Source organism: Bufo bufo, chromosome 7 (assembly GCF_905171765.1).
Source record: "Bufo bufo chromosome 7, aBufBuf1.1, whole genome shotgun sequence".
Classification (NCBI taxonomy): Eukaryota; Metazoa; Chordata; class Amphibia; order Anura; family Bufonidae; genus Bufo; species Bufo bufo.
In genome coordinates, this window is record NC_053395.1 from 87688329 (window position 1) to 87708348 (window position 20020).

Sequence of the window (20020 nt, forward strand, 5' to 3'; positions counted from 1 at the left end):
GGTGTGGATGTCCTTTGTGCTTTGTGCTTGAGACTAACCTAGAAATAACTGCAGTGATAACACATCGTGCACCACTAGACGTAATACTGTGACAACTGTGCTAAAATTTACTAAATATTGGTAAGGCTACTTTCACACTTGCGTTCTGAGCGGATCCGTCTGGTGTCTGCACAGACGGATCCTCTCCTATAATGCAAACGCTTGCATCCGTTCAGAACGGATCCGTCTGCATAACTATTTTTTTCAGATCTGATTTTTCACTTCGTGAAAACTCAGATCCGACAGTATATTCTAACACAGAGGCGTTCCCATGGTGATGGGGAAGCTTCAAGTTAGAATATACTAAAAGAACTGTGTACATGACTGCTGCCTGGCAGCACCCGATCTCTTACAGGGGGCTGTGCTCCGCACAATTAACCCCTCAGGTGCCGCACCTGAGGGGTTAATTGTGCGTATCATGGCCCCCTGTAAGAGATCGGGTGCTGCCAGGCAGGAGGGGGCAGACCCCCCCCCCCCTCCCTCCCCTGTTTTTAACTCATTGGTGGCCAGTGCGGCCCCCCTCCCTCCCCTGTATTCGCACTGGCCACCAATGAGTTAAATACAGGGGAGGGAGGGGGGGGGGGGTCTGCCCCCTGCTGCCTGGCAGCACCCGATCTCTTACAGAGGGCCATGATACGCACAATTAACCCCTCAGGTGCGGCACCTGAGGGGTTAATTGTGCGGATAACCATCCCCTGTAAGAGATCGGGTGCTGCCAGGCAGCAGGGGGGCAGTCATGTACACAGTTCTTTTAGTATATTCTAACTAGAAGCGTCCCCATCACCATGGGAACGCCTCTGTGTTAGAATATACTGTCGGATCAGAGTTTTACGATCTAACTCAAATCCGATGGTATATTCTAACATAGAGGCGTTCCCATGGTGATGGGGACGCTTCAAGTTAAAATATACCATCGGATTGGAGAAAACTCTGATCTGATGGTATATTAATAGGGACTCCTGACTTTACATTGAAAGTCAATGGGGGACAGATCCGTTTGCAATTGCACCATATTGTGTCAACGTCAAACGGATCCGTCCCCATTGACTTGCATTGTAAGTCTGGACGGATCCATTTGGCTCCGCACGGCCAGGCGGACACCAAAACGCTGCAAGCTGCGTTCGGGTGTCCGCCTGCTGAGCGGAACGGAGGCCAAACGGTGCCAAACTGATGCATTCTGAGCGGATCCGCATCCACTCAGAATGCATTGGGGCAGTACGGATCCGTTCGGGGCCGCTTGTGAGAGCCTTCAAACGGAACTCACAAGCGGAACCCCGAATGCAAGTGTGAAAGTAGTCTAACAACATGATTGATTTTTATAATTTTACTAAGATTTAAACTTGAAAATATATAGAATACGGTATATAAATTTAGTCATTGTGTGTGACTAGTCAGCAGAAAATGGACAGGGACAATGCAATCGGGGACAATGCAAGTGTTCCATCACTAAGTCTCCCCATGTCTTTGCACAATCTGTGATTATTGATGACCAGAATGTTCTTTATGGAATAGTAGTGGCAAGAAGAACAATTGGTAAAAGGAGGAACAAAAAATTGTTCTTGAGCAAAGAAAATTTCTACCCGTTGTGTAGTGATGGGCCTCATAGCTGCTAGGAGAAATTCATGGCAGGAGTTTCCATGTCTTCCTCGTCAGTCATCAATTCTGAGGCAGCACCACGTGCCACAATCACTCTGGGATAAGGGCCCAGCCCAGACTGTCAGTCAGAGGGAGATTCTTTGTGCAACAGAGTCCTGCTGGAGGCTCTATAAGTGGTCTCAGCCGGGCTGGCTGAGGGGTCACGAGGCTAGGTGATGGCCTGGACCTTGGGGGACGCAGTGACTCCTGTGGTACTAGGGTCACTAGGTCAGAGTTGGGAAGACTTCTGGATCCTAATCCCCCAAAGGGACTCGTACTTGTACAGCCTGGAGGCTGGGGAACTGTTAGGCTGGGAAAGCCGGGTCTGATGCAAGGTATAAACTGTAACCTTTAGTTAAGTCAGGGACTAGGTTATGTTTAGTTAGAGCCCAGCCAGGCGAGTGTTTATTATTTTGTATAATTGTTTGTTTACGCGGATGTGCTGCAATAAAGCAGCGTTTGGACCTTAAGCTTGGTGCCTGGCGAAGATATCTGTGAGAATGACCCCCGAAAGAGAGCTAATCCCCCACACTGTTCACTAATTTGTTTTAACTTGGACTTGGCAGCAAGACTCGAGCAGGTATCTGTGTTAGAAGGAGTGATGGCTCCGGACGAACCAGTGTTCACAAGAAATCCATATTTGCAACACCAAAAATTTTTGTTTGTCAGCAGAGTAATGCCCTGTGTATACAGGGGTGTGCCCCCGACAATATGCAAAGTAAATGGGGGAGGAACGATTGTAATAACGATTGTTTGTCCCCTTTGCATTTTGCACCACTTGGTGTTAGTTTTTGACCTGGTGTCTGCCCATCTAAAGGGAACCTGTCACCAAGATTTTGGGTTATAATGCTGAGGACATGGGTTGCTAGATGGCCGCTAGCACATCCGCAATACCCAGTCCCCATAGCCCTGTGTGCTTTTATTGTGTATAAAAACCGATTTGTTACATATGCAAATTACCCTAAGATGAGTCAGAGCTTGAAAATGACTCTTCTCTGGTCACACAAGTAACATATGACTCTTATGTTAATTTGCATATGTATCAAATAGGTTTTTTTTACACAATAAAAGCACACAGATATGAGGACTGGGTATTGTGGATTTGCTGGCGGCCATCTAGCAACCCATGTCCTCAGCTCTATACCCAAAATCCCGGTGACAGGTTCCCTTTAATATGACCTTTACATCTCCAGACTGTTACTAATGCTTTCTAAAAAAAAAAAAAAATTTTTTTTTTTATATGAATTATTTGTCCTGTTCTTTCATGGACTTAAGACAGTTAGTCTTGTGTTGTAGAAGTCCTTTCATTGTTATGGAACAAGCTGGAACATTTCTACACTAAATGTCAGGAGCTGTTTGTTAATCATATAATTTATTGCTTTCACATGCCCCTAATCCTTTGTGATCTGCTCCTTTGAAAATGTAAACTCTTGCAGAAGTGTATGTACCTTTTTATCAGAGCTCTTGAATGTAGCAATCAATCTTTACATGGGCAGAGTATACATAGAACAATGAATATAAAGGTGTCCAATGAAAATGAAGTTTGGTTGTAGTGTCCCTGATTAAATAAAACACAAATGATTGCAGATGTGGTGATCGAACGTCTTAAATAAGAATGTGAATTCCAGTTTTTAATCTTTAATTCTGAGATAGTATTGCTTGAAGTTACAGGCTTAAAACTTGAGATTTTGAGACATGTCCCTTTTTTATATTGCTCATATGTGTTATAGATCAGTGATGTGGATTCATATTACTGTCTAGTATTAGTTATTTATTCCAGGGTGCTGTACATGTGAAAAGGGTGTAAACACAATACAGTAATTGGTACAATAAGGTCTCATGTACACAATCATATTTGATTTGTGGTCTGAAAATTACGGATCTGCAAAATACAAATGCAGTCCGTATGCCGGACGCATTTTTTTTTTTTTTTGGCAGATCAAATTACTTCAATGGGTCTGTGGTCTGCATTATGCGGACATATCCTATATTTTTGCCTAGTGGACATACGGATGCGGAAAGCATACAGATCACCCATGTACTTTCAGTAATCAATATGTCCATTCCGCAAAATGATAGAACATGTCCTATACTTGGCTGCGAAATGTGGAACACGACCCATTGAAATCAACGGGGCCGCAAAAAACCAAGATGGTATCTGTATTTTGCGGCTCCTCAATTTGTAGACTGTAAAATACATACAGTCTTGTACGCGAGGCTGAAGTATAAAAAATAGTTAGAATGGTACTGGAGACAGGACCACAAGAAGACAGGACTGTCCACAAGGGCTTATAATCCACTAGGGAATGGGGACGAAGACAGTAGGTAAGGGTAGGAGCTGTTCATATGGCAGTGTAGTTGCAGCAGCTTTATTGTTAGCTGGTAGACTTTTTTTTTCACACATTTACACTAGCCACTATTTAAACCAGATAGGATGTAGATATTGATTTGGATGGTTATTTTAAGCCATCATCTATAGTTAAAGGCCTTTTTAAGATTTTTAATTATTTTTTTTCTTCTTGGTAGGCTTACCCTTTAAGGGCCTATTAAACGTGTCAATGTTTGAGAATCAACTTTGGTAGGCACCTTTTGTTTGACCTATCATCAACCCTTCTAGACAATTCACCAATCGGCCAACAAAAGAGATAACGCTTGTTTGTTGGATTGTGCTTAAAAATGTTTGATGGTCTCCTACACATTGCCCCCTGTAAATAGGGGAGATGCTGCCAACCATATACAAAGTGAATTTTCAAATCGCTCACACCTAGGAAATGAACAATGTTTCTAAAATGTTCTGGGAATGTTCTTTTAAGAAAAGATCATTTGTGGACTAGCAAGTATAGGATGAAAAAAAAAAAACACGCAAACTTCAAACAATTAATCATTTTGGTTCAAACCATCAGTTTTGATCAATTTTGGTCTAATGTGTATGGCCATTAGTAGAGTGATATGTCAGATTATTATATATATTTTTTTCATGTCCGTATTGTTTTGTGTCTTCTTTCTAGATCTCCTGGAAAAGTCCAGGGTTGTTAGACAGCCAAGGGGTGAAAGAAATTTTCACATCTTCTATCAGTTGTTGTCTGGTGCTTCAGAGGATCTACTAAGTAAGTATAAATTTGACAATGAAGAATGTTCCTTTAAGCAAGTAGTATGACTTTGGTTGTCTCCGGCACTCTTCTGGGCTCTGGTGGTCTCCGGCACTCTTCTGGGCTCTGTTGGTCTCCGGCACTCTTCTGGGCTCTGTTGGTCTCCGGCACTCTTCTGGGCTCTGGTGGTCTCCGGCACTCTTCTGGGCTCTGGTGGTCTCCGGCACTCTTCTGGGCTCTGGTGGTCTCCGGCACTCTTCTGGGCTCTGGTGGTCTCCGGCACTCTTCTGGGTTCTGTTGGTCTCCGGCACTCTTCTGGGTTCTGTTGGTCTCCGGCACTCTTCTGGGTTCTGTTGGTCTCCGGCACTCTTCTGGGTTCTGTTGGTCTCCGGCACTCTTCTGGGCTCTGGTGGTCTCCGGCACTCTTCTGGGCTCTGGTGGTCTCCGGCACTCTTCTGGGCTCTGGTGGTCTCCGGCACTCTTCTGGGCTCTGGTGGTCTCCGGCACTCTTCTGGGCTCTGGTGGTCTCCGGCACTCTTCTGGGCTCTGGTGGTCTCCGGCACTCTTCTGGGCTCTGGTGGTCTCCGGCACTCTTCTGGGCTCTGATTTTACTTTTTAGACATGTATTCACTGTTAACACATGAACCACTATAGAATGGTGTTCAGACCTATCCCATGATACAGTTTATCCTGTTCTATAAAGTGCTGAGTTTTGCAATATTTTCATTTTATTAGCTAAATTAAAACTGGAACGGGACTTCAGCAAATACAACTATCTCAGCTTAGATTCTGCAAAAGTGAATGGAGTGGATGATGCATCTAACTTCAGAACTGTCAGGGTAAGATGTGAAATGTAGCGCTTTCAAGGTTGTTTGAGAAGTGTTTGTTTTTTTTGCTTTTTTTTTGTGGGGGGCAATCGGTATGGCTGTGCCTATGCTGTTTTGCCATGGCCATTCAGTTACAACAGAAGTGCAGCCATATAGTTTGTAACTTTACAAGAAGTTTCTCAGAAACTTGCCAACAGCATAGCTGTTGATTTGTATTTTCAATTCATAACAAATTGACAGCATATGAAAATAATTTTTAAAAAAAAGTGATTGGTGTATAGAGTAACTGAGAGATTATGCTATTTAGTTGGAGTTATGGTGCTTCTTTTAAATGTAAACTGCTATGCTCTGCAATTTCATGGTAGGCTGTTAAAACCCTGTGAAACAAGCACATACATTTTAAAGGGGTTATCCGATGCCCCCCACCCCCTTGATTACAGTAACAACTTTTTGATTGGTACTTATTAAATATTGCTTACTGGACCAGCGCTTCATTCCCAGTCCTTTATATGCTTTTTGTACATTGTGCATGTGATCCTAACCTGCTTACAACCCACAGTACATGCGTTAGACCCCCAAAGTGCAAGGAGCATATAAGGACTGGGAGCGCAGCGCTGGCGTGGTAAACAACATTTAATAAGTACCAATGGAAAAATGGTCTCCCTCTATTGTCTTTGTCCTTTCCACAATGTTACTGTTTAAAGGGAATGTGTAATCAGAAAATTAGATTTATGCAAATCAAGTTTTTTTTTAAGTTTAAACACTTTTTTTTTTAAAGAATTTTAGTTTTTTGTTTTGTTTCATTTCCATGTCATGATTCATAATAAAAAAATAAAATATAAAAAAAAAAACTTCAAGTCACTAAGCATGCCTGGAAAACTCCATGCTATTGTATTAATGGCCCAAATCTTAAAATAAAAAATAGATTGGGGAAAAATGTGTCACTATCAGGTTTTAATTTACAGAAAAAAAAATTATAGGTGACACATTTCCTTTAATTGTCTGTTAATTGTAAATGCTTTCCATTAAAGAGCATAGGATCAGACACGTGCAGAATTTCTTCTTGTTTGACGACTTAACCACGTACAGTATGTGAGAAGTTAAAAATAAGTAAAATTTTTATATTGTAGGATGTTTGTTCACTGAATTATTGCCATTTGTTTAAAATGATTATGATCCTTTCACAGAATGCGATGCAGATTGTAGGCTTTATGGAGCACGAAACACAGTCTGTTTTAGAAGTTATAGCTGCAGTGCTAAAATTGGGGAACATTGAGTTCAAACCAGAATCTCGTGTTAATGGTCAGGATGAAAGCAAAATTAAAGACAAAAACGGTAAGGGCGCTGTCTGCACTATACTATAATTAGACCTCTAATGACCTAAACCAAGGTAATGTGATCTGTAAACAGGAGGGCTTTGTGAATCCAGTAATTGAAAATGATTGCTTAAGGGCTGGACTTCCTGGAGATCAAATTGTAGCCTAAAAGAGGCGATGGTAAGAATCCCTCAGAACAAGAAGGCCTTGTGTTTGTAGGGCTTTGAAGGGTGTTAATGCCTTTTTTGTCTCTGATATTATTAGATCCAGGGAATATGAATACAGTTGTGTTCAAAATAATAGCAGTCAGACATCACTAACCTGATCAATCAGTGTTTTTGGTAGAAATTATATTTCTAGATGGCAAATAATTTACTAGCAGGTGTAATAGAGTAATAGAAATCCAACAGACCTAACAGTCATGACATGCATGCTGCTGTTTCTGTGTAATTGAATCACTTATTGAAAGGGGCATGTTCAAAATAATAGCATTGTGGAGTTCAATTAGTCAGGTCATTTATTCCTCGAAAAACCGTTGACAATTATTGCTCTTTTTTAAGAATGGAAGGTAGAAAATGTTGTACATACTGGTTACAGTGCATTTCGCTCTGAAATTCTGGGGAAAATGGGTAGTTCCAGACATTGTTCAGAAGAACAGCGTACCTGAATTAAAAAGTTGATTGGAGAGGGGAAAACCTATAAAGAAGTGCAGAAAATGATAGGCTGCTCAGCTAAAATGATCGCAAATGCTTTAAAATGGCAACCAAAACCTGAAAGACGTGGAAGTAAGCAAAAAACTACCATTCGAATGGATAGAAGAATAGCCAAAATGGCAAGGACTGTGAGTCCTGTTACAATTAGAAGACACCTATGTGAAGCCAAGCTATCTGCAAGAAGCCCCCGCAAAGTCCCACTGTTGAAAAAAAGACGTGCTGAGGAGGTTACAATCTGCCAAAGAGCACATTGACTGGCCTAAAGAGAAATGGCGCAACATTTTGTGGACTGATGAAAGTAAGATTGTTCTTTTTGGGTCTAGTGGCCGGAGAAAGTTTGTCAGACGACCCCCCCCAAACACTGAATTCAAGCCACAGTACACTGTGAAGACAGTGAAGCATGGTGGCGCAAGCATCATGATATGGGGATTTTTCTTATACTACGGTGTTGGGCCTATTTATCGCATACCAGGGATCATGGATCAGTTTGAATACATCAGAATACTTGAAGAGGTCATGCTGCCTTATGCTGAAGAGGAAATGCCCTTGAAATGGGTGTTCCAACAAGACAACGACCCCAAACACACCAGTAAACGTGCAACATCTTGGTTCCAGACCAACAATATTGACATTATGGAGTGGCCAGCCCAATCCAATATCTTAATCCAATAGAAAACTTGTGGGGTGACATAAAAAATGCAGTTTCTGAGGCAAAACCAAGAAATAGAGAAGAACTGTGGAATGTAGTCCAATCATCCTGGGCTGGAATACCTGTTCACAGGTGCCAGAAGTCGGTTGACTCCATGCAGCACAGATGTACAGCAGTTCTCAGAAACAGCGGTTATACAACTAAATATTAGTTAAAGGGAGTCTGTCATCAGCATTTCACTTTTGTAACCTTTCCCATAGCTTTCAAGCATGCTTACAGTTAATAAAAACGTTACCTTTAGCATCAATCCTGGACTTATAAAACCGTCAAAAAACATCTTTGTAGCATATGCAAACAAGGGCTCACAAGTGCCCAGGGGCGGCGTTACGCTCATAGGTGCCCTGCTAGCTCAGCCTCTTCTTCGCTTCCCCCCGCCCCCTTCCTTCCCTCCGCCCGCCCATCCTTTCCCTCTGACCGCCTATCTACTAACTTGTTGTTTCGCCGAGATCCCGCACCTGCGCACTCAGGCCGGCGCATGCGCACTGCGATGCCCATTCCTTGTACGGCATCACAGTAACTATTGCGCCGGCTAACGACGCGAAAACACAACAAAGGCGGTCCATCGGCGCCTGCGCATTAATTACGGTGATGCCGTACAAGGAATGGGCATCGCAGTGCGCATGCCCCGGCCGACTGACTGAGTGTGCACGTGCGCGATCTCGGCGAAACAACAAGTTAGTAGATAGGCGGTCAGAGGGAAAGGATGGGCAGGCGGAGTGAAGGAAGGGGCGGGGGGGAAGCGAAGAAAAGGCTGAGCTAGCAGGGCACCTATGAGCGTAACGCCGCCCCATGGCACTTGCGAGCCCTCGTTTGCATATGCTACAAAGATGGTTTTTGACGGTTTTATAAGTCCAGGATTAATGCTAAAGGTAACGTTTTTATTAACTGTAAGCATGCTTGAAAGCTATGGGAAGGGTTACAAACAGACTCCCTTTAAGTGATTCAAAGGAAAGCAGAATCTTCAAACATTTTTAAGTTTATATAATGAATGTTTGATTTTGTAAAGAATACAAACACTGCTATTTTTTTGAACAGTCTAATTTACTTTTCTTAAAAATTTGATATATTTTTCTTCATGTTTTGCTTTGGAATAGAATGTGTAGTCTTCCCAATACATTTGTGTGTATGGAAATGAAAGCTATTAGAAGGATTTTGAGCTTTATTCACTTTTTTTTTTTTTTAAACACAATTATTTTGAACACAACTGAATATGGACGTGGTCTTTTCTAAATGACTACATGATGACCACACAAAAGAATGTGATGTAAAGCCTCAACATGTCTCATTTTAATTTACCACAAAAAAGACACACCACATGCTGTTACTGCAATTTGGTTCCTGGACTGTTAAATCAAGCTGGGGTTGTACTACATATCTGAAGGGGACTTTACACTGGATGATAATGCGTACGATTCAGCACTTCAAGCAATTTATCCTGATCACGTAGAAAGTGTACGACTCCTCCTTTTTTACATGTGGCGATTATTCAATATGATGTGGAAGCTTAAATTATCACATGGAAAAGAAATGGTGCCCGTTGGTAGATGGCTTTGCATAGGAGCACTTTTTCTTTCATTTCAAGGGCCTCACCTTACAAATAAATTTTTTAACCCTTTTGAAGATTTGTGAGCACAAATTAGTCTGCAACTCAATAAGTGTTGATGATCACGTTTGACAACTTAAAGGAGTAAAAAATCAAATTTTATACAGTCTGAGTGTACTACATGCATTTACATAACAGCTTTTTTACTTGTTACATGTTAGGGGCCAGTTTACAATCAGGTATAGAGGCTTTAATATGAAAGGATTCCTAAAATTAGGAAACCCTTTTCATTGGGAAACTTTGATGTAAGAATAAGTTTTGAGGTGCACAGCGGGGTTATCCAAATTCTAAAAGATCCCCCTGCGCCCCCCCCCCCCCCCGTGCCCCTCGTATACATTATATTTACCTGCCCCCCAGGGCACCTGCGTTGCTCTGGATCCCTGCACGGCCGGCGCTGTACCCTGTCGCCGGATATTTTGTTCGGCACGACTGGGAGATGCAGCGGCGGTGTGCAGTATAATGTACAGTGGATATAAAAAGTCTACACACCCCTGTTAAAATGTCAGGTGTCTGTGATGTAAAAAAATGAGACAAAGATAAATCATTTCAGAACTTTTTCCACCTTTTGTGACCTATAAACTGTACAACTCAATTGAAAAACAAGAAAAAATAAAAAAATATAAAAATAAAATAATATGGTTGCATAATTGTGCACACCCTTAAACTAATACTTTGTTGAAGCACCTTTTGATTTTATTACAGCACTCAGTCTTTTTGGGTATGAGTCTATCAGCATGGCACATTTTGACTTTGCAAGATTTGCCCACTCTTCATTGCAAAAACACTCAATCTGTCAGATTGCGAGGGCATCTCCTGTGCACAGCCCTCTTCAGATCACCCCACAGATTTTCAATCGGATTCAGGTCTGGGCTCTGGCTGGGCCATTCCAAAACTTGAATGGTCTTCTGGTGAAGCCATTCCTTTGTTGATTTGGATGTATGCTTTGGGTCGTTGTCATGCTGAAAGATGAAGTTCCTCGTCATGTTCAGCTTTCTAGCAGAAGCCTGAAGGTTTTGTACCAATATTGACTGGTATTTGGAACTGTTCATAATTCCCTCTAGCTTAACTAAGGCCCCAGTTTACAGCAGACACCTGACATTTTATATCCACTGTATATGAGGGGCACGGGTATTGGGGGTGGAGTTTTTTTTTTTAGAATTTAGATCACCCCTTTAAATATAGATCAATTATTATAAGACCAGAACAGGCTTCACAGCCAGATATGTGTAGATTAGGTATTTAAACTCAGATAAGTTCAAGATGTGGTCATCGCCTCCAGGTACACTACTGTAGCATATGAAAAGCAATCGGATATCCTCTTGTCTGGATGAAACTAATATTAATCCAAATTTACAACACTGCTTAAGTGGGAACATTTCTTCCTATTAGAAATTATTCACTTTGCATCAATATATCATATCCCAAAATAGCCATTTTCTATACCCTCTGTGAATGGATATGGCCTAGGCTATGTGCAATACTGTCTGGTCATGTGGCTGAGGACATGTAGTCAGTGAACATTCCCAGTGTTAGCCATCTGTTTCTGTAACATAATGGGTCGGATGAATTACTACTGTCATCAGGACAGTTTATTTCTAGAGTAGATGCACTGACTTTATCACAGTGGTTCATGGTGTATGAGAGGTTTGGTGCATCTTTAGATACATCTGTCTGTTATGTCACCTTTTGGTAGGCATACTTCAGACCAGCGTTTTACCCCCAAAATGTTGGCACAATGTGGCATGGCTTTCCTCTAATCCACACTTCTTTTTCCTGTAAGCCATGTCCCTTATCTGGTCAGGACTAAAACACACAATAAATCTGGTGCAAGGCATTTACCCTGGTTTTAGGCATAAATGGAGTCAGAATTCTAGTATTGGCATTTTGAATTGTGCAATCAAACCTTTTCCTTTTAGAGTGCTGTTTTTTCATAGTTATACATTCCCTTAGTTTTGGTTTGGATAAGAGATACCACAGGTAGTATCCTGTATATATCTTCAGAAATAAGTACTTTGTGTAAATCTCTTGTTCTATAACAGTCTATATATTTTCTTATTAATAACAGAGTTGAAAGAAATCTGTGAGCTGACGGGCATTGACCAGAGTGTGCTAGAACGAGCTTTCAGCTTCCGAACTGTGGAAGCCAAACAAGAGAAGGTCTCCACAACACTCAATGTTGCTCAGGTTGGTTATTAACCAAAGTTTTGCATTTGTTCAAAAAGCAACACCGATTTGACTACCTGCTCTTTCTTTTGTTTGTAGTGTTCAACTGCAATCTCAATCTTTTATCGCTTTTACTTTACTTCCCTGTTTCGCTGTATCTAATGGTTTGACAGTTCATTTTCCTGCACAGAACTACCTGATAATAAGTAAAAAAATGAATAAAGTAATTAGTCTTTGGAGGAGATTTATCAAAGACCGGTGTTTTACTCTGGTTTTGAAATCTCCTGTGCTGCTGGAGAATGCGACTAATTTATGGTGAGGCACAGGCATCGTCGTAAATACTGTGGCTGTCCGTGTGCCAGAATGAAATTTCGGTGGCCTTTTGCTCCTTAAAACAGGCACAAATGAAGATACATGTGGTGGACCTGCTGACTCCAACCCTCCCCCACCCTTATCGCACCCTCTTGTCAGAAAGTGGCAAGGGCGCCGCGGAAACGCCATTTGTGACAGCATTTTTTGCAAGTGATGTTTAAAAGTTACAAACGCTAAAGAGATGCAGGGAGATTTTTTCTTGATTATGTGTGTCTAGATAAGGCTGCTTTCACACGTTTTGGCTTTCCGTTTCTGAGATCCGCTTTAGGGCTCTAACAAGCGGTCCAAAATGGATCAGTTTTGCCCTAATGCATTCTGAAGGGAAAAGGATCCGCTCAGAATGCATCAGTTTACCTCCGATCAGTCTCCATTTCACTGTGGAGGCCGACACCAAAATGCTGCCTGCAGCGCTTTGCTGTCCGCTTGACGAAACTGAGCCAAACAGATCCGTTTTCTCTGACACAATCTGGCACAATAGAAAACTGATCCGTCTTCCATTGACTTTCAAGGGAGTTCATGACTGATCTGTCTTCTAGGCTATGTTACAGATGATACAAACGGATCCGTTCATGACGGATGCATGTAGTTGTATTATTGTAACGGATCTGTTTTTGCAGATCTATGATTGATCCGCCCAAAACAAGAGTGTGCAAGTAGCCTAAGCTTAAAGGCTACAGCCACATTTGGGGGCATTTTTTTATTCATTTTTATTATGTTGTTCTTTGTTGAAAAGACCAATTAGAATTGTGTTTGGATTTGGATGTTTGGAAAATGTATCTTCTACAGGAGGCATGCTCAACCTGCGGCCCTCCAGCTGTTTTAAAACTACAACTCCCACAATGCTCTGCTGTAGGCTGATAGCTCTGAGCTGTTCGGGCATGCTGGGAGTTGTAGTTTTGGAACAGGTGGAGGGCCGCAGGTTGAGCACGCCTGTAATCTACAGCTTTCAGGTTTTGGTGACTGCAGACTGCTTTGTCCTCCTCTCAGTGAAATGTGCTCTCATGGTTGGTTCTGAGAGCTCATGAACACCTATATAGGGCCCTTTTACATGGGCCAAGGATCAGGACAAATATTTTGGACTAATGTTAGTTCCTGAAAATTTTGCTGAGCAAACGTTCTTTCATCGGGTGATCACATTGTTCATGTGGCATGTGTTCATAGTCTGTGGGCAGCACATAGTCTTCTGCACAAACAATGAATCTGCTTGGGGATAAACAATCACAGTAGCAATCATTTAGTGGCCCATGTAAAGGCACAGGTCGAGAACTGGGCAATTATTGGGCATGAGTGTTTATAAAAATGTGTGTTCCCAATATTTGCCCCATATAAAGGTGTCATCAGTCACCCAATGTGCAAGCAAACACTTGTTCAGTGGGTGATCACATCTTCTATGTGGCACATAAAATCATCATTTGTGGGCACATCGTCCTGTGCAAACAGGGATGTGCTGCCAACAAGTAAAGAATCTGTATGGGTACCAATGATCAACGTAGTGATCATTTGTTCCCATACAGAGGAGATGATTACTTTATGTTCATGCCGCATCACCTCTGCCTAACCTTCGGGTAGTTATTGGGAATGTTTGTTTCATTTCTGATATTTGCCTGCTCATTGACCTATGTAAAGGCCATTAAGGCAAAGTCTTTGTCAGTTTGATCATAATTCAGCTTCAATAAGTGTTTATGAGCTGTCAGGAATGAAGAGATGAGGGCTACAGATCAAGCCATCACAGCAGCTCCCTGACAGATTCCAACACAAGTATTCAAACAATAATATTCCCATTTTTAAAAGTATGGGAAAAGCACAAACCTAATCAGCTCAGTCAACATCTATGAGATTAATCAAGAAAAAAGTGATATCCGTAAGTTATAAATCCCTGTGCCTCAAACACCCCAAAGAAAGTGTCCCAAAACGTTTGAAAACGATTAATACATATCATTTGGGTGCACATATAGATATGCCCCTGCACTGTGTAAAGTAGGATTGTGGTGCCATTGGTAGGCGGTACATAGTAATATACTTTAGAGGGGTTGTGTCACTTCGGCAAGTGGCATTTATCATGTAGAGAAAGTTAATACAAGGCACTTATTAATGTGTTATTAACCATATTGCTTCCTTTGCTGGCTGGATTCATTTTTCCATCACAATATACACTGGTTGTTTCCATGGTTGCGACCACCCTGCAATCCAACAGCAATAGTCATGCTTGCTCACCATAGGAAAAAGTGCCGACTTCTCTGGTGGCCGGGACTGTGGGATCACACATAGGGTGGTGCTTTTTCCTATAGTGTGCAAGCATGACCATTGCTGATGGATTGCAGGGTGGTCATAACCATGGAAACAGGCCGTTTATAATGTGATGGAAAAACTAATCCAGCCAGCAAAGTAGACAATATGGATAATATCAATACATTGGAAGTGCCTTGTATTAACTTTCTCTATATAATAAGTGGTAGGCAATTAAGAGTGCCGTATTTGTGTGAGGGGAGGCGGGGCGTTCACTATTTAAACCTGGCCCTCCTCCCCCCACTTGTCGGTTCGAACGATTTCAAATCGGCTTGTGGGTTGGTGCCAGAGAAGGGCATGCGTCACTGGAGGATCGGGGGATCGGCTGCGTCGAGCTCGTCGCTACGGTGATTAGGTAGGCAGGGTGGCTTGCACACCCGTCTCGCTATGTATAACATGTGGGGCTGCCGAGCGTGCCGCCGGTCCCCAGCTGCGCTGGAGACTGCCCGCACTCCCGATCGCTTCCGGCACCCCGAGACAGGCACCCCGATCCGCTCCAGGCCCTGCGCTAAGCACCCCCGCTCCCACATGCAGCGTCCCCCAGGCAGGCACCCCTCACCTGTGGCTCAGCAGCGACGGGTCACGACGTCCGCTCGCATACCCTGAGCATCGGTCACGCCGGCCGTCGGCTCCACGACGCAGCGTTATATATCACTCACTCCCGTATCAGAACGTTCCGCCGTAGAGGAAAACGCCGTCCGCTCACACAGGGGTCTATTCATTAGCTGCAATCAGTAAGCGGAGGTCCAGCTGCAGGATCAGGGGACGGAAGCCGAAACCTATAGGCGATTAATACGCCGCGGCTTTCCCTGTACAAATAGTCGATAGCGGTGGGCACGGGATGCAATGTTCCACATGGCGGAGCGCAAATCCCTCGCAGCCGATCCTGATGCACGTTCTCCTGGTAATTACAATTAGCGAGGCTGTGAAGGTGGACATGCTTATTCATGTCTAGGAATCCGCTGCAGAATAAACTCGTCTTCTTTACTGCGCCAAACTCAGGCAAGACGAGATAAGCAGATACTCAGACATGTGCACTGTATAACAAGTTATGATTTCAATGGTTAATTCTAACCTAGAAGGGAATCACTGGCTTGCTGCGCTCCAGCAGGTCCTGGCTTGAGAGAGGGCGGGGGATGGTCGACACCTACAGGCCCATACTGGTACTGCAGTCTTGGTGCAGGGCTTCTCTGCTCAGGCACAGTGGCTAGGTACTAAGGCAGGAGAAAAAAAAAAATATATATATATTTAAAAAAAAATAATTTGGAATATGTTCAAGGATCAAATATAAAGAGGGCTTCAAGGAGGGGGGCTGGCCAAGTCACTTTGCGCACGCAGCCGGGCCGCCCATAAGCCCATACGGTCAGTCAGGGGGTTGGTTCGGGCGCAGTCACAATAATCCGGTGGTTAGCTAGGGAGCGGTGGCATGAGTGAAGTGTCGCCCAGCTGGCGTGCGCTCACTCACACGTCTGTCCTTGGTTATTCAGGTTCACAGGTGGTGGGCTAACTTACGATACTGTGGGGTTCGTGGCTGTCATGGCCGCCAGGTGAGTCAGGGGTGGTGCATGCGGGGGCCAACCCCCTCTTTTCTCCTGCATAGGCTTGGGGGACAGGGGATGGTGGTCTATTATGTCCAGGCCTCTGGCGCATCTCTTACAGGGTGGCGCCTACAGTCGTGGCCTTTGGTGGGGGGGAAAAGAAAAAAAAAAAAAAAAGAAAAAATTATAATAATGGTATAGATAGGAATGTTGCTTTGCCAGGTCTGTCACGACTACAGACTCCTTATAAAGCCCTGCCACGACTGCAGGCATCAGTCTGTCACGACTACAGACCCGCTCTAAAGCCCTGCCACGACTGCAGGCAACAGTCTGTCACGACTACAGACCCGTTAAAAGTCCTGCCACGACTGCAGGCATCAGTCTGTCACGACTACAGACCCGTTATAAAGCCCTGCCACGACTGCAGGCATCAGTCTGTCACGACTACAGACCCGCTCTAAAGCCCTGCCACGACTGCAGGCACAAATCCGTTACGACTGCAGACTCATTATTAAGACCGGCCACGACTGCAGGCATTAGTCTCATGTCAACAGACTCATGAGGTAATACTACCACGTCTACAGGCGATGGTCCGTTACCGCTACTCTCGATGTAGGGTCCCCTCACGACTATAGGGGCTAGTCGGTCACATCCACAGACTCGGTCGCACTCCTGTTAACTACAGGCACTGGGTGGGCATCTACGGGTAGTTGCGTCACGACTACGCACGTGGGTCAGCCACGGCCTGGGAGGTCAGCCTTCACGGTCACAGGTAGGTCCAGTTAGGCTTCAGTCTCCCAGCGGGTTCCAGTCACAATAACCAGCCCCTAGGTGAGGGGGGGCACTCCCGCACCGGCGCACAATGCCAGGGAGCTGTGCGGCTCCTCACGCGGCACACGGTTCAAACCAGCGGGGGCCGGGGCCCACGGTAAAGGAAGGGCTCCCTCTGATCCGGTGCACATTGCCAGGGAGTGGCGCTGCTCCCCACGCGGTACGAGTGTCCAGCCGGCGGTGGGTTGGCCCTCCCGCACTGGTGCATTCTGCCAGGGAGCAGCGTGAGCTCCCCACGCGGCTGGGGGGTAAGGCTCCTCATCTTCAATAAAGTCTGGCACGGGCCGCCGTGCCGTTAGGTAGGCAGGGATCAGGGGAAGGAGTACTAGGCTCGGTCAGGGGGAGCAGATCATAGGCGGTGGCTGGCTTCCTGCTGCCGGCCGTACATTAGGTTCCAAGGGGGTTATTTAGGCACAAGATGTTAGTTAGTCCGTGCAGGTGATCTGCGTTATACCATGCTCTTCATGCTCGTACTCAGAGCTGTGCCCATACGGGAGCTGCTTAAGTGGTTGATAGTGAAAAAAAAAAAAAAAGTATGTGTATATATATATATATATATAAAAAAAAAAAAAAATAATATATACATTTTTGAGTCTCTCACGCATGGCTTCTCCGTGTTAGTTTTACACATACAGATCTGCCATTAGAGTCTCTCACGCATGGCTTCTCCGTGTGAGTTTTACACATATGACTCCGCCATTAGTCTCTCACGCATGGCTTCTCCGTTTTAGGTTTACACATATGACTCCGCCATTAGTCTCTCACGCATGGCTTCTCCGTTTTAGGTTTACACATATGACTCCACCATTAGTCTCTCACGCATGGCTGCTCCGTTTTAGGTTTACACATATGACTCCGCCATTAGTCTCTCACGCATGGCTGCTCCGTTTTAGGTTTACACATATGACTCCGCCATTAGAGTCTCTCACGCATGGCTTCTCCGTTTTAGGTTACACATTTGACTCCGCTATCTGAGTCTCTCATGCATGACTTCTCCGTTTAGGTTCACACATATGTCTCCGCCATTAGAGTCTCACGCATGGCTGCTCCGTTTTAGGTTACACATATGACTCCGCCATTAGAGTCTCTCACGCATGGCTTCTCCGTTTTAGGTTTACACATAGGACTCCGCCATTAGAGTCTCTCACGCATGGCTTCTCCGTTTTAGGTTACACATATGACTCCGCCATTAGAGTCTCTCACGCATGGCTTCTCCGTTTTAGGTTTACACATAGGACTCCGCCATTAGAGTCTCTCACGCATGGCTGCTCCGTTTTAGGTTTACACATATGACTCCGCCATTAGAGTCTCTCACGCATGGCTTCTCCGTTTTAGGTTACACATTTGACTCCGCCATCTGAGTCTCTCATGCATGACTTCTCCGTTTAGGTTCACACATATGTCTCTGCCATTAGAGTCTCACGCATGGCTGCTCCGTTTTAGGTTACACATATGACTCCGCCATTAGAGTCTCTCACGCATGGCTTCTCCGTTTAGGTTCACACATATGTCTCCGCCATTAGAGTCTCTCACACATGGCCTTCCCGTTTTAGGTTTACACATAGGACTCCACCAATAGAGTCTCTCACGCATGGCTTCTCCGTTTTAGGTTTACACATAGGACTCCGCCATTAGAGTCTCTCACGCATGGCTTCTCCGTTTTAGGTTACACATATGACTCCGCCATTAGAGTCTCTCACGCATGGCTTCTCCGTTTTAGGTTACACATATGACTCCGCCATTAGAGTCTCTCACGCATGGCTTCTCCGTTTTAGGTTACACATATGACTCCGCCATTAGAGCCTCTCACGTATGGTTTCTCCGTTTTAGGTTACACATATGACTCCGCCATCTGAGTCTCTCACGCATGGCTTCTCCGTTTTAGTTTTACACATATGACTCCGCCATTAGAGTCCCTCACGCAGAGCTTCTCCGTTTTAGTTTTACACATATGACTCCGCCATTAGTCTCTCACGCATGGCTTCTCCGTTTTAGGTTTACACATATGACTCCGCCATTAGAGTCTCTCACGCATGGCTTCTCCGTTTAGGTTTACACATATGACTCCGCCATTAGAGTCTCTCACGCATGGCTTCTCCGTTTTAGTTTTACACATATGACTCCGCCATTAGAGTCTCTCACGCATGGAGATTAAAAAAATAAATAAATAAATAAAAATTTCCTCACCAGGCCCAGCTGCGCTGGGACTAGTCTCCCATCTCACCATAACTAAGAGACTGATGGCCAATTCCTTGGCCAGTAATACTCTGAGGGCTTACAAGACAGCTTGGCACCTGTTTCAGAGATATGAGAACACCTACCCGGCCGCTGGCCGGGGACCTATCACTCACCTATTGGGCTTTGTCGGGGTTTTTGCCACTCTCAATTAAACCTGTCCTATAGCATTGTTAACTATACATGGCAGGTATTCAGCACCATTGGTGCAGGCTACATCCGGACCTACCGTCACTCTTCTCCGCCCACCCGATCAAAGCGGCGTTGAAGGGTTTGCGCAAGATGTCTGTTGTGAAACGACATGGGCGTCAGCCATTTACCGGTAGCTTGTTCAGGCCGTGACAGGCAAACTGCAGGGGCAAACCGTTCGGGCCGCAGGTTAGCGCTCTGGTAGAAACAGCCTTGTACCTGGCTTTCCATGGATTCCTCAGGTCAGGCGAGCTCATGGGCACCAATACGCTGGCTGGGTGCCTGCGGAAAGGTCAGCTCATCCGGCGCGGGTCCATCTATGTCCTCACCTTGGCCTCGTCCAAGACGTCACGGCCGGGGCAATCAGTGGCGGTCAGATACTTTCCCACGGACAGCAGATGGTGTCCGGTGCAGGCCTTGGAGGCTTGGCTGCGTAGTATTTAGTCCAAGCGGCATGTTCTCCCGTACTCGAACT

General features: G+C 44.5%; 1 protein-coding gene across 4 annotated transcripts in view; it reads left to right on the top strand.

Moving 5' to 3' along the window:
• MYO1B (myosin IB) overlaps positions 1-20020 on the top strand; it is a 325313-nt gene that overhangs the window by 193856 nt on the left and 111437 nt on the right. For all 4 annotated transcript variants that reach the window (XM_040439420.1, XM_040439422.1, XM_040439424.1 and 1 more), the window contains exons 8-11: positions 4683-4781; positions 5499-5602; positions 6778-6925; positions 11997-12115. In XM_040439420.1, the coding sequence (XP_040295354.1) occupies positions 4683-4781; positions 5499-5602; positions 6778-6925; positions 11997-12115 (470 nt within the window). The remainder of the gene's footprint in view (positions 1-4682; positions 4782-5498; positions 5603-6777; positions 6926-11996; positions 12116-20020) is intronic.